General features: G+C 49.8%; 1 protein-coding gene across 1 annotated transcript in view; it reads right to left on the bottom strand.

Annotated features, from left to right (window-relative positions):
- PRPF6 (pre-mRNA processing factor 6) overlaps positions 1-15,273 on the bottom strand; it is a 48,442-nt gene that overhangs the window by 6,725 nt on the left and 26,444 nt on the right. The window contains exons 12-14 of the mRNA XM_058686293.1: positions 8,408-8,530; positions 3,320-3,441; positions 1,515-1,653 (exon numbers count right to left, since the gene is read on the bottom strand). Coding sequence (XP_058542276.1) covers positions 1,515-1,653; positions 3,320-3,441; positions 8,408-8,530 — 384 coding nt within the window. The remainder of the gene's footprint in view (positions 1-1,514; positions 1,654-3,319; positions 3,442-8,407; positions 8,531-15,273) is intronic.

Genomic DNA, 15,273 nt, shown 5'->3' with positions numbered 1-15,273 from the left:
CCAGGGGCACCGGCTCACCCCCTGGTTGCAGGCTTCCCTGAGTGGCCTCTCAAAGCCGGAACAGCTCGCTCACATTCTACCCATGTGGATCTGCCATACCCAACCCTGTTCCTAAGCCTGGTGACAAGGGACTGGCCATCTCGGTGTGTCTGTGTGAGCAGGAAAGAATGATGCCCAGGGCATCGCTGATGGCGTGGAAGGCTCCCAAGGGCTAGGACTGGGCCACGTACCAGCCAGAATCCAGCAGACACACGGGTGCTACACTCGCGGCCTTCTGAAAGCACACTCGCCTGGCTGCATCACAGACCTCATCAACAGCCCCAGAGTGACCAGCAGGGAAAGGAGAGGGCACCTGGAGGGTGGTGCTGGGGACTGGCAGCGGTGCCCAGGCAGATGGTGGGAGAATGCTGTGATGGCTCAGACAGAAGGAGCGTCCTGAACATGTGACTGTCCTCCAACGGACAGGAAAAAGCAAAAGGCCAGATACCAGCCAGGCTCCTCTCATGGCATTTACTCAGGGAAGGACAAACTTAATTACGCTAGTCAGGGTTACAACACACTGATGTTTACACAGCACTCAACAGTTTATAAACATGGCTGCTACGAGCACTGAATAACATGAGAAGTGTTGAATCGCTGTACTGCACACTTCCCAAAACTAACATAACACCGTGGGGGGGCACCTGGGGGGCTCAGTTGGTTACGTGTCCGACTTTGGTTCAGGTCATGGTCTCGCGATTTGTGGGTCTGAGCCCCATGTTGGGCTCTGTGCTGACAGCTCGGAGCCTGGAGCCTGCTTTGGATCCTGTGTCTCCCCGTCTCTCTGCCCCTCCTACACTAATGCTCTGTCTCTCTCTGTCTCTCAATAATAAATAAACATTTAAAAAAACCAAAAAACCAAAAACCAAAAACACCGTGGGTTAGCTCTGCTGGAACGAAAGTTAAAACACATTAAGCATGCTAACTGCTAACCCCACGCCGCCCGGGTCATGACACCAGCCCAAAGAAGCCTGGCTAGGTGTAGCCATCTGAATGTAATCCCAACCACCTAAGGGCCCAGCAGCACCAGGAGGCCCACGAGTGGCCTCTGTGCGCATCCTGTGTTCAGAGTACAGGGACGGAACAATCCAATTCTCACATGTGCTCTCCTGTGAGAAATGGCTGTATCTGGCTACTGCTCCACTCACCTGGGGAATGTCGCCTGCTTGCCCCGTGCTCTGTGTTCTGGAATATTTGGCCCATGGTTACACTGAATGGCCATGACCAAGAGGCAGGTCTGCCAGCTGGCCATTCTCCTACTCTTGGGCCCCCTCAGGACCCCAGCTGCCCGTAGAGCAGCCAAGTCTGGTGCGTCAGGACCAACTCACTTCTCCTCTCTTAGGTCAGCTCCCGTCAATGAGCAGGGGGAGGGCTCCAGGGCACATGCATGCTGCAGGCCTCGGGCCTCTACAGGCACTGAGGTGGGGGTTCAAGTGCACACGCCCCCTGGCAGCCCAGCGGACCCCTCAACCCACCTGGAAGGCCAGAGCCAGGATGCTCCTTGCCGCAGGCACATCCCCCGCCAGCCACTTGGACTTGGCGCCCATAAGCCACAGCACCTCCGCTTTGGGGCAATGGGCCACAGCCCTCTGCAGGAGTGCCTCCAAGGACTCCCTGAAAGACAGAGGGCCACAGTCACCACCAGAGCATGCAGGGTGCTCACAGCATCAGCCTGGGTGCTGAAAAGACAGTTACTGCTCCAAAGTTCGGTGCTATAAATGATTTACCAAATTTTACGATGGGGAGAGTGTGGGGAAATCTTTTCTCTTCATAAAGGTTCTAAAATCAACTACCGAGGAGGGTGCTACAAAGCATGCATTGTTAAACAGCTAAGCCTGATGGAGGAACTTCTCAAGGGACCCTTTCATAGCCATGGGTCCTGAGGGGAGTGACAACTTCACAGTCTGGGTGACAGGAGAGCTCTTTTCATCTTTAACCACAGATCTGCTGATAAAGATTATGACCCAGAATCTGTTCTCTGGCATCCAAAGAAACGGTCTTATTGGAAGAAACTTATTTTGGTCACTACCGAGCAAGAATACCGCCAGCCTGGGTATCAGGTGGGAAGCCCCCAACCCTCAGGCGGCCACCACCCCTGTTGCACCGCCTGGCACACAAGCTCTCTGGGCCTCGGCAGCAAGACGAAGGACTCACTCTGTGTGGAGAGAAGCCCAAGAGAGTCTGCAGCATGCTTCCCAGATGACACCAGAGCCAGGACCCCAGACCCTGAGCCCCTCGTGCCATTCCATGCCACGAGTCAGCCGGACAGGAAGCGTGCCAGAGCTGGGGAGGGGGCTGCCCCACGCCCAGGGCCCAAGAGGAGCAGTGCCAGTGAGGCACGTCCACAGACCACACCCAGCAGGAGAGGCCCTGCTCCGGACTTGGGACTGTCATGGGTGAACTTGTACAGGGTGAGCCGGCACGGTCATCTCAAAGCAGCCTCAGATGAGTCCACTCCAAAACACTAAACCAGATGGTGAGAGTGGGGAGGAGACAAAAGCCTCAGCAACACACATGGGAAGACACCCTCACCAGACTGAGATTCAACAATGCCGGGAAAGGAAAGAGAAAGGGGCTGGATGCTCCCAGCAAAAGCCCTGTGGAATGAGCAAGGCCTGTCCCCCCGCCCCAGCACGGGAAGGAGCAGCAGAGAGCCTGGGTGGAGAGTGCACAACATGAGGCTGATACCCTGGAGAGGCACCCCTTGAACACCCGAAATTGCAACACCTAATTCAATCAGCAGTTACAGCCAATAAGGCAGACCCAAAAGGTTTTTTCAATTAAAGAATACAATTAGAGAAAATTGTCAAGGACCTCCTCAGAGCACAAAAACTAGCCGAAACCCAAAGTCAGCAGAGCTTAAATGAAAACCATGCCTGCCTGGGCCCAGATGCTGCACCGCCCACACTGCTAAATCCAGTGCTGGCACAGACGTGGAGCTTTAGAGCCCTGCCTCGCCCCAGGCACCCTTGGGCCACCAGGCGTCTGCCAACGCAGCTGTAGGCACTTCTGCAGAAATGCCCTCAGCGTCTCAGTTTCTCAACTATAAAAGAGTGATAATCCTATCTGGTACAGAAGGAGCCATAAAGACAGATCTCAAAGTCTCAAGTGCAGTAGAAAATTCTGTCCCTCATTGCAGAGGACTGGATCTCAAGTTGAGGTCCTTGCCCACCTATGGGGAGGGGAGGTTTCAACTCAGCTCTGCCCAACCTGGAGTCAGAAGGCCAATGGGCACACGGAGTGGAGAGCGCCACCAGGCACCCGGGGCCCAAGCACATACCTGGTGCCATGGTTCTTCTCGAAGTACGCGGCTCTCAGCCACACACTCTTCTTGCTGGGGAACACTTGCAGGGCGTAGGCATAGATAGCTCGCGCACACTCCAGGGCATTGTGGGCCACACACTAGAGCAGAAAGATAAGGGTGAGAGTGGGCAGCCCAGCCCTGGCCTCAGAGCAGGAGGCACGATGGCCCGTCTGCTCAGAACCACACCGTGGGAAACACGCCCCGGGAGAGCGAAACCCCAGGAGGATGGGGAGTGAAACACACGGGGCCCGGCATGGGGCTGTCTGCCAGCCCGCATACACAGCAGGAGCTGGTGCAGGGGAACAGCAGCCGCCAGCCGCAGGGGAGAGCTGACCACACACCACACACGTTGGTTCCTCTCTGAACTCGGGGTTAAGTGTATGTTCTGCCTTATAAAAGCCATGCTCGTTAGAAACCTGTAAAACACAGATGAGCACAAAGAGAAAGAAAGCATCTATCCACCTGAATGGCTGTGAACGGGTGTGGGCTCTGATGCGGGGAACAGAAAAACTCTGGAATCTGAGACCGCGGCGATGGCCGCACAACACCATGAGTGTGCTAGACACTATGGAATCACACGCTTCCAAGTGGCAAGAACGGCAAACTTTATGATATGTGTATTTTACCACAATAAAAAATGTAGCTTACGGCGCACCTGGGTGGCTCAGTTGGTTAAGCATCCGACTCTTGAGTTTGGCTCAGATCATGATCTCACAGGTTCGTGAGATCGAGTCCCATGTTTAGGCTCCGCACTCACAGTGTGAAGCCCCTTGGGGTTCTCTCTCTCCACCCCTCCCTCACAGACAGAGAACACTGTCTCTCAAAGATGAAAGAAAGAAAGAAAGAAAAGAAAGAAAGAAAGAAAGAAAGAAAGAAAGAAAGAAAGAAAGAAAGAAAGGAAGGAAGGAAGGAAGGAAGGAAGGGAGGAAGAAAGAAAGAAAGAAAGAAAGAAAGAAAGAAAAGAAAGAAAGAAAGAAAGAAAGAAAGAAAGAAAGAAAGAAAGAAAGAAAGAAAGGAAAAGAAAAGAGAAAGAGAAACAGTTTTCCTTTTTTTTTTTTTTAAATGTTTTATTTATTTTTGAGAGAGAGAGAGAGAGAGGGAGAGAGAAAGCTAGGGAGGGGCCCAGAGAGAGGGAGACACAGAATCTGAAGCAGGCTCCAGGCTCTGAGCTGTCAGCACAGAGCCTGACGCGGGACTTGAACTCATGAATCGTGAGATCATGACCTGAGCCAAAGTTAGACGCTGAACTGACTGAGCCACCCAGGTGCCCTAGCTTTCCTTTAAAAAAAAAAAAAAAAAAGCAGCTTAAAAAAGAGAAAGGAAGAACCCATCCACTCAAACAGAACTTCCATAAACACTTGCTGCTACTTTCTCTGGATGTTTTTTTTCCTTATTGAAGAATGACTTTAGGGGGGCCTGGGTGGCTCAGTCAGTTAGGCATCCGACTTCGGCTCAGGTCATGATCTCATGGTTTGTGGGTTTGAGCCCCGCGTCAGGCTCTGTGCTGACTGACAGCTTGGAGCCTGGAGCCTGCTTTGGAATCTGTGTCTCCCTCTCTCTCTGCCCCTTCCCCACTCATGCTCTGTCTCTCTCTCTCTCTCTCTCTCGCTCTCAAACATAAATAAGCATTGAAAAAAAAAAAGACAGAAAGAATGACTTTATTCGCTGGTTGGAATCAAGCAACACAAGAAAGCCAGTCGCTCTGTGAAAGCCATCTCTTGAGAAGGTCACGAGCCAGGGACGCTCACTGGAACGGGCTAACCCAGGGGAAAGGTCAGTGCCCCCCATACTCAACACCAGATGCTCGCGGACCACCTGAGAAACGAGCCACCCTAAATACTCTGCACACGCAGGAAGCGTTCTCATACCAAGAAAGGGTTTTGTATTCTGAGGTAAGTGAAAAGCCACTAGGAACTGTGTCGGAAACAAAAGTTTTGCAGCAACGATCATCAAAATGTCACGGATGGAACCAGCCAGGCACCTCACAGAGCCAGCCAAGGCCACTTCCCAGACTGACAGCTGCATTCTCCAAGAGAACGGCTATAAGCCTCCTGTTGCACAAAGACCACCACGTGGAAATGGGTGTGGAGTTAAAAAACAGGGATGCAGCTTCGACCTCCTTGTTCAGACTGGGTTCCTTCTTGGTCACGTGGCCTCAGTCTGACTCAAGCACCACAGAAACCAAGAAGGGCCCCGCCTCGGGTGTGTCCTGACCAGTAGTGACTGAAAAAGTGACAGAAGATGTCAAGTGAGGATTAGACCCCATACAAACTGGTCTGTACTCTTTGTGACTTTTGACCAAGGTCCTGGAGGCCGGTTACAAAGACTTTCGGGCATCCGTGGCCCCACTGGATCAAGTGACAGCCCACCAGGGGTCTCAGGTGTGGGTGAGCCAGGCAGGGCCCCGTAGGGTGGGAGTATTACAAAAACACTTCACTCTTCTCAGCACAGAGACTTGAGCTCTTACTCCATAATTGCACAGCTTTGTGAAAGACAGCCGTGTTGTTCTACTACACGTGCAAGAGACAATAAAAAAGAAAAAGAAAATCTGAAATGGTTCGTGGGCTTCTGCTCCCACAATCTGTTATCCATAGGGCAAGGTCTATGCCCCCCTCCGCTCCTCCCCTCGCCAGGCCTCCTATGCTGTCAAAGCAATAAGGAAAATAAAATGAAGTGAAGTGTTTAACTCCATATGCAGAATAAAAAGGGGCTCGACAACAAGAAACTAGGATTCTTTGGCATATTTGGGAATTTCCTTTCGATACAGACACTGAGCATATTTGTTACTCTTTATACTTCTTTGTGTCTTAAATGTTACATAATGAAAAGCTTTTAACAACCATCATGGTTGGCCTGTGTCTCGACTCGCCTAAAGAACCAAGGTATATTCGGTGTGCACTAGACCATCGGCAGGCCACAGGCCCCTGGAAGTGCATGGCATGGCCAGCACCTGTGCCCTGGGTCATAGCACATGTGGCGCTCAAGAGGTTATGTGAGCTCCACACCGGTGATGCCATCAGGGGCTATAATCTCCCAGAATGGAGTAGGGATCCTTGGCCTCTCCTAACAGAAAGAAACAAATACCCACGTGAATAAGGGAAAGGTCATTACTGTAGAATTCCAACTAATAAACTCTAATAAAATACAGAAGAAACGGTGTTGAGAAAAGCACTATTTGGCACCTGGGGGGCTCAGTCAGTTAGGTGTCCGACTTCGGCTCAGGTCATGATCTCACAGTTCGTGAGTTCGAGCCCCACGTTGGGCTCTGTGAGGACACTTCAGAGCCTGGAGCCTGCTTTGAATTCTGTCTCCTGGTCTCTCTGCCACTCTCCCATTCATGCTCTGACTCTCTCTCTCAAAAATAGAAAGAAAAGAAAAGAAAAGAAAAGAAAAGAAAAGAAAAGAAAAGAAAAGAAAAGAAAAGAAAAGAAAAGAAAAGAAAAGAAAAGAAAAGAAAGAGAAAGAAAGAAGAAAAGAAAAGAAAGGAAAAGAAAAGAAAAGAAAAGAAAAGAAAAGAAAAGAAAAGAAAAGAAAAGCAAAGCAAAGCAAAGCAAAGCAAAGCAAAGCAAAGCAAAGCAAAGCAAAGCACTATTTGGCAAATACCATAGTAACTGATACAGGACAAAAACATCATTAATGGGCCTGCAAACTAGTAGGTCAAAGTTTGGCAAGAAACAGGATGTTTAATCTCAGAGTGCCTCCCCACAAGGCACTTATTAATTAGAAAGGAGAAAAAGAGTAACCTTCCAGTGGAGAAGCCTGATGGATGCCACTTGAGCTGCTCAGAGTTGAACGGGCACAGGCACCTACCAACACAACCTGCCAGGACACAACATCCCACAAAGATGCAGAACCCCAACCCCAATGTGGGGGCACATCATGGGGCCCAAATCAGGGGGCCACAAAGTCACAAAGTCAATCAGGGGGCCAGAAGTCAGACTGCTGAAAAACGACGACAGACCAAAGCCCTCTCTAGACTATCAGGGCCACGGAAACCTGAGGCTGTGACCGGGGGCGGCCGCTGCACCAGAACCAGCTGTGTTTTTCCTTCCTGTGAAAGGGACACTTAGGGAGGCAACTGGTGGAATTTGGCCTGCAAATTACATAATGGCACTGTGTCAACATCATTTCCTCATTTTGATAGCTATGTTGTGACTGTGTAAGAAAACGTCGTCTTTTAAAGAAATGCTGCAGTACTTGGAGGAAAGGGGCTGTGACCTCTGCAATTTACTCGCAAATATTCAGAAGAAACAGTAAGGGGTGTGTGTGCATGTGTGTGCACGTGTGAGTGGAATGGGAAAGGCAAATGTGGTGAAACGGTCAAATTCGGAGGAATCTGGGTGAAGGGCATATTAGAAGCTTTCATACAGTTTGCAACATCTGTAAATCTAAAATTATTTCAAAATAAACTTAAAAAAAAAAAAAGAGAGCCACCTTTAAGGCACTGAATACCTAAAATACATACTGATTTTGACCCCCATTCTCTCTTCTCTGGAAGCTTATTCCAAGGAAATAATTTCAAAATAGGCAAAAGCTTTGTATACAAAATGCCTCCTGAAGTGCAAGTTATAAAAGAACCCAGGGGGTAGATGTGGGGAGGTAAAAAACAGCTGAGAGAGCTCTGTAGGCTCCCACTCTGCTGGCTCCTGGTCCACAGCACATAGTCAGCCCACACAGAGCACAGAGCACTGCAGATCAGGAGGTCTGCAAGGAGTAGCTCTCCAGGTAAACCTGGGTTAGGAGAAATCTGTACTCCTTACAGCTACAACTATGTTTAAGAAAGTCAGCAGATCAGGGGCCCCTGGGTGGCTCTGACTCTTGAAAATCTTGATCTCGGCTCAGGTCATGATCTTGCAAGTTTGTGGGTTCGAGCCCCATGTCGGGCTCTGTGATGACAGCATGGAGCCTGCCTGGGATTCTCTCTCCTCTCTCTCCGACCCTTCAGCTCACGCACGCTCTCTCTCAAAATAAATAATACATTTTAAAAAATCAGCAGATCAAGAAGACTTTCACATCTGCAGCTAGTTCCCCACAGGTGCTTCAGGCCCACGTAGCCGGACTTACACTGTCAGCATCTTCCATCCAGGTGTGCTTCCGATCTTCCTCCTCGATCCCAATGCCAATCACGGCACGCATGACGGCCTGGCAGGTGGCCACACTCCCAGCCTTGTCACACTCCTCAGCATCCTGCAAGAGGGACACAAAACTATAGTCCAGAGCTGCAGGTGCCTGACAGGGGCACGCTACGCCCACATGAAGAGGACGGACAGCCCCTGCACCGCAGGTCGGTGCACACACAAGGCGCTGATGCCCATCGAGCCCTCCTGCAGCCCACCCGGCGAGGTAACCCTCCTTTCCACCCAGCAGATGAATGCTTGACAAATACCTAAGGACTTAACAAGGCTGCATCTATGCACTCCCAAGCACTGCACAAGCAGCTCTGTGTGCACAGCACTGTGGGAGGCAGCTCGGTGGCCACACGAGGCTCTGCGTGGAACACACTTCCAAAGTAGTAAGAACCAAGACAAGCTCACAAACATTTGCATCTGTTGGTCTAGAACTCAGGATTCAAAATGGACAAAAGGAGGAAACACTCTAACTGGATCCCAGGGCCTTGCAGGCCACAGCAAGAGCTCTGGGTTTTACTGCTGTGGGGCAGGCAGACACCAGAGGTTTTTTAAACTAGAGGAGGAGTCCCATAATCAGTCTCATTTTAAAAGGACAGCCCTAACCACTGTGTGGAGCATTAGCAGGGAAACACAACAGGACACACTGCCATGTCTGGGGGAAGCTGCGGTCTGGCCAAGGACTGCCACAACTGGGTGACAAGGTGCACCCGGACCAGGGACAGACGGCAAGACAGGCCACCCGGACCAGGGACAGACGGCAAGGCAGGCCACCTGGACCAGGGAGAGATGGGAAGGTAGGCTCAAACTGCTTGCCAGACGAGAGATATGAGAAAAAGGAGTCAGCAGTGACTCACGAGGCATAAATGGTGGTGCTTCATACTGAGGTGAGCAAGGCTGAGGACTAGCACATTTTGTGGGCAAACCAGGAGATGCATCCTGGACACATCAGGCCCTGGTACTGTCCCATGTCGCTGGGGGACGCAGGGCAGCAGGGGTGCAATCCAGGATGTGGGGAGCACCCAGAGCAGAGTCCACATTTGGGGGTTCCTGTCCTGTAAGTGCCATTCTTGCTTGGCAATGTGGTGAGACGAGACCCTCACAGAAGCACAGACAAGTCTCAGAAAGGGGCTGAGGGCCAAACCACCAAGCGATTTAGAAGAGAGGAGAGGGGCGCCTGGGTGGCTCAGTCGGTTAAGCGGCCGACTTCGGCTTAGGTCATGATCTCGCGGTCCGTGAGTTCGGGCCCCGCGTCGGGCTCTGTGCTGACAGCTCAGAGCCCGGAGCCTGTTTCAGATTCTGTGTCTCCCTCTCGCTGCCCCTCCCCTGTTCATGCTCTGTCTCTCTCTGTCTCAAAAATAAATAAAACGTTAAAAAAAAAAATTAAAAAAAAAATAGAGGAGAGAAGGAGAACCAGCAAAGGAGGGGAAGTGGCAGCAGCAAGACGAAAGGAAAAGCATGTGAGTACATGCAGACACGGTTCGAGGGCATGGCTGGTGGAGCCAGGCCTGTCGCAGAGGCTCCTGAGGTGTCCAGCAGGGCCCGGGGTCAGGGCTGGGACTGGGTTCCACAAAGAATGGGAAGTAGGAAGTAAGAAGGCAAGGAGAAAACCCGTTCGGCAGAGTCTGGTGCTCAGTAAATGGTGACTTTGCTCAGAGGGCAAAACCCCTCAGCCGTAGCACTCTTTGCAGGACACCACAAAGACATGTTTTATGTGCTAGCCTTAAAAAGACCAGGCAAGACTCGTGTGCTTTCAGATCCCTTCAGATCCCTTCATCACATTCAAATAGAAGCAAACAGCAGCAAAACACAAATTTTGAGGAAAGCTTATTTTTTATTTAATTTTAAACGTTTACTTATTTTTGAGAGAGAAAGAGAGAAAAAGCATGAGCAGGGGAGGGGCAGAGGGGTGGACGGGAGAGAGAGGACCCCAAGCAGGCTCCAAGCTGCCAGCACAGAGCCCAACACGGGGCTCGAACACACAAACCGTGAGATCATGACCTGAGCTGAAATCAAGAGTCTGATGCTTAACCGACTGAGCCACCCAGGTGCCCCAAATTTTGAGGAAAATTTTAAAAACTTCTAGCTCGTGCTGTGTATTTCTATGCACAAAGCCAGTGTCTTAATGGAGGGTTTACAGGAAGCTGGTCTGAGAACCAGCAAGGAGACAGGACACCTACCACCCCCTCCTGCAGTAACCCTTCCTGACAAGATGGAAACACAGGCTGGCAGAAGAAACGGGACTCACTGTGGCCAAGCCAGTGTGCCCCAAAAGGGGGGCTAGGAATGGTAATTGACGTGCGTGGGCATTTCCGGGGGCACAGGGCGCTCGCCTCCACTCTGTGCAAAACGGGGCTCCAGGGAGACCGAGAAGGCAGAGAGCTGGAGCAGGTAAGGCCTGCCAGGTGCACAGTCAGCCTCCAAAAAGCCCTCAGAGAACCAGAGAAGCTGCTGACTGAGCCGGAGCCCCCCTGCCCCCGCTCCTGAGACAACGAGAAATCCAGACAACACCTGTGAAGCAGCCGTTGTCAAGACACTGGACACGGGTAACAAAGGGCTGTGAGGACTGAGACGCAGAAGCAGTCAAGGGGAGCCCCATGTTAGCCCAGCTCATCGCCTGGAGAGTTCCAGGCCGCAGAAAAGGGAGGGGGACCCAGGTGGGAACGCTGGAGGAGGCGGTGCTGAGCCCTAGAAGATGAAGAAGCATACAGTACACAGGATCAAGCACAAGAGAAGAAAAGTGCAGTGGAGAGACAACCCTGGCGATGTGCTCTGCAGAGAGCCACCTGGGGGTCTTCACTGAGCACCAAACAAAGCATGAGTGTTTGAAAAGAACCATCCACAATGGTTAGAGCACTCCTCAGAGCTCACATGGGGCCAGGAACAGTGCCTCTTTCCATGGCCAGACTGGAAACCCCCAAGAGACACAGGTCACTGGGCACAGTGCACAGAGAGGTCTCACCTCCACAGGGGGATTAGCCCTGAACTGTCCCAAACCCACTACTGCTGGGGTCCAACCTAGCAAAGCACTGAAGCAAGGTCCAAAGGACCAAAGCACCAGCTGGTCCAGTAGGAAAGCCTAGAGGATGTGCAGGAATGCAAAACTGCCCAGCACCCAGCAAGGGAAATTCACGGTATCTGGCAACAAGTTGAACATTACCAGCCATGCAAAGAAATAAGAATATGCAACTTGTAATGAGAGGATTAACAAATCTACCAAAATTAATCCCAGATGGACAAAGACATCAGAGTTAGGAGACAAGGGCACTAAAACAGTCGTTATATTGAGTCTGTGTGTCCAAATTAGCAGCACAAGGGTGTCTGGGTGGCTCTGTTGGTTGACCATCCAACTCTTGATTTCAGGTCAGATCATGATCAAGCCCTGCACTGGGCTCTGCACTGAATGTGGAGCCTGCTTGGGATTCTCTCTCTCCCTCTCTGCCCCTCCTCCACTCGTATATACACTCTCTCTTTAAAAAAAAAAAAAAAAGGTTGTACAGATGTGAAAGACATTTCTTAAAAGACCAAAATTAAATTCACAGAAATGAAAACTACAAGATCTGAAGTGGAAAATCCCCTAGATGAGATAAACAGCAGATCAGATGTTACAGAAGAACAAACTTTGAGGACAAAGCCATACAAGTGATCCAAAACGAAATGGAAAGAAAAGAAGAAAAGCTCTTTAAAATATAACTAAGGCACCAATGAGCTACAGAGCTAACACCACACTCCACAGGAAAACCTAGATACTTCCCCCTAAGATCAGGAGGAAGACAAAGATGTTGGTTCTCCCCACTTCTAGTCAACATTTCACTAGAGGTTCTAATCAGGGCAATTAGACAAGAAGTAAAAGGTATCCAGAAGGGGGAAGAAAAAAGAAGTAAAATCGTATAAGCAGATGGCATGATCTAGCATACCGAAAACCCTACAGAACCCGTTAAATCTATTACAATTTAATAAATGATTTCAGCAAGGTCACACAAGTCATACAAGCTCAATATTCAGAAGTCTACTGTATTTCTATACACAAATAATGAACCACCTGAAAATGACACGAAAATTCCACTTACAATAGCATCAAAAATAGCAACATATTTGGAATAAAACAAAAGAAGTGCAATACTAGTACACTGACATTGCTGAAAAAGCTGAAGACCTAAATAAATGGAAAGACAGCCCATGTTCATGGGTCAGAAGACTTAATACTGTCAGGATGCCAACAGTCCCCAAGGCAATCTGCAGGTCCCATGACATCCCTATCAAAATCCCAGCTGGTCCAAGTTTCTTTTATTTAAAAAAAAATTTTTTTTTTAATGTTTTTATTTATTTTTGAGAGAGAGAGAGAGACAGAGCATGAGCAGGGGAGGGGCAGAGAGAGAGGGAGACACAGAATCCGAAGCAGGCTCCAGGCTCTGAGCTGTCAGCACAGAGCCCGACATGGGGCTCTAACTCACGGACTGCGAGATCGTGATCTGAGCTGAAGTCAGACGCTTAACCGACTGAGCCACCCAGGCGCCCCCCAAGTTTCTCTTTTGCAGGAACTGACAAGCTGATCCTAAAATTCATATGGAAACACAAAGAATCAAGCACACCTAAAATAATCTTGTAGACGACAAAGGTCACTTCCTGATTTCAAAGCTTTCTACAAAGCTACAGCCATCCGAATACCACAGTGCTAGCATAAAGACATACAGTCCTGGGGCGCCTGGGTGGCGCAGTCGGTTAAGCGTCCGACTTCAGCCAGGTCACGATCTCGCGGTCTGTGAGTTCGAGCCCCGCGTCAGGCTCTGGGCTGATGGCTCGGAGCCTGGAGCCTGTTTCCAATTCTGTGTGTCTCCCTCTCTCTCTGCCCCTTCCCCGTTCATGCTCTGTCTCTCTCTGTCCCAAAAATAAATAAAAAAAAAAAAAAAAAAAAAAAAAAAATTAAAAAAAAAAAAAAAAAAGACATACAGTCCAAGGACTAGGACTGAGTTCAGAAATAAACTCTTACACCGATGACAACTGGCCATGCACGTGGAGAATGAAGTTAAAGCCTTCCCTCACACCACACCCAAAAACGAACTCAAATGGATCATAAATATAAACGTAAGAGCGACAACAGGGGCACCTGGATGGCTCAGTCGGTTAAGCATCCGACTTCAGCTTAGGTCACAGCTTCTAAGTTTGAGCCCCACATCAGGCTCTGTGAGGAGAGTTCAGAGCCTGGAGTCTGCTTCAGATTCTGGGTCTCCCTCTCTCTCTGTCCCTCCCCCTCCCCCGCTCACGTGCGCGTGCACGCTCTCTCAAAAATAAATAAACGTTAAAAAAAATTTAAGTCATTAATTGTTTTAAAAAGAAAGAGAAGATAATATGTATGAAGAAACAAAGATAAAGATGACAAATGCCTTATGGGAAATAACACACAAGAGAAGACAGTAAAGTTGTATCTTGAACGTACTGCGGAACAAGACTGTCAACCTAAATTCTATACCAAGGGAAAACAGCTTTCAAAAACAGATCAAATACAGTTTCCAGACACGTAAAAACTGGAAGAATTTACATAAGAAACTGTTACAGCCCTTCAGGCAGAAGGAAGAAGACACAAGTTGGAAACGTGGGTCTCCATGGGTCTCCACAAAGGAACGAGGCATCGAAAAGTAACAACGTGGCTAAAAACACCAAGGAAATAAAGGGGCTGAGGTTGAATTTTAGAGGGACATGTGAGACCTTGCAGCCAGGATTAAAAAAAAAAAAAAAAAATGCCCAAACACAGAGAGGCCACATGGCATGACACCCACACAGGGCAGAGGTACTGATCAAGAGGGGATCCCCGGGAACAGGGCAGCACCCCTCGAGGCCACCTCCTCAGGAGGGGAGAGGCCCCCGGGTGGACAACTGGAGCTATAAGCCGACCTGCGGCAGCAGGAACACAAGAAGGAGGCGGCGGGAGGCCTGAGGCCACCTTCTCACCTTGTAATGCCAAGGGCAGTAGGCGAAACAAGAGGGCCGCCTGCATAGGGCCCTTGGTGGGGAGCAGATGGGGGTAAAGAAGCACTCCCCGCCCCAGGCTGACTCCACTACAGGCAGGGCCCCCAGGAGACAGGGAGTCCTGGCCCACAGAGCTCACGTGGTGAAAGTGGAAGGCAGGAGACGTCGCCCACCCTGGAAGCTGGGTCAGAAGATCTTCAGAGACTTCACCAGCCCCAGGCCTACCGTTCTCTTTAGATCGTATTATTTCTCCTCGAAAAGTGGTACTATTCACTAGTGTCCATGTGCAGAAAGTTCTTCAGGGTATCCAACCCAGAGGTGTCCTCAGGGTGTCAACTCTATAAAAACTAAGGAAAAGCCACACATGTCTGCTTTCCTGCCAGCATCACAACCCTCAGTTAGCATCCACCAGCCCCTACCCTATGAGAGACTCCAACGTGTTGTTTTTTTTTTTTTAAGTTTATTTATTTATTTTGAGAGAGAGAAAAAGCACATGCAAGCGGGAGAGGGGCAAGGTGGGGGCACAGAGAGAGAGAGAGAGAGAGAGAGAGAGAGAGAATCCCAAACAGGCTCCACACTTTCACCACAGAGCCCGAGGCAGGGCTTGAACTCACGAACCATGAGATCATGACCTGAGCAGAAACCAAGAGTCAGACCTTGGTTTGACTGACTAAGCCACCCAGGCACCCCCCAACATGCATTTTTATTTTTTTTTTTTAATGTTTATTTATTTTTTAATTTTTTTTTTTTTAATGTTTATTTTTGAGACAGAGAGAGACAGAGCGTGAACGGGGGAGGGTCAGAGAGAGGGAGACACAGAATCTGAAACAGGCTGCA

The sequence above is a fragment of the Neofelis nebulosa genome, chromosome 9 (genome assembly GCF_028018385.1).
Source record: "Neofelis nebulosa isolate mNeoNeb1 chromosome 9, mNeoNeb1.pri, whole genome shotgun sequence".
In the NCBI taxonomy this organism is placed as follows: Eukaryota; Metazoa; Chordata; class Mammalia; order Carnivora; family Felidae; genus Neofelis; species Neofelis nebulosa.
This window is presented reverse-complemented; position numbering and strand designations above follow the sequence as displayed.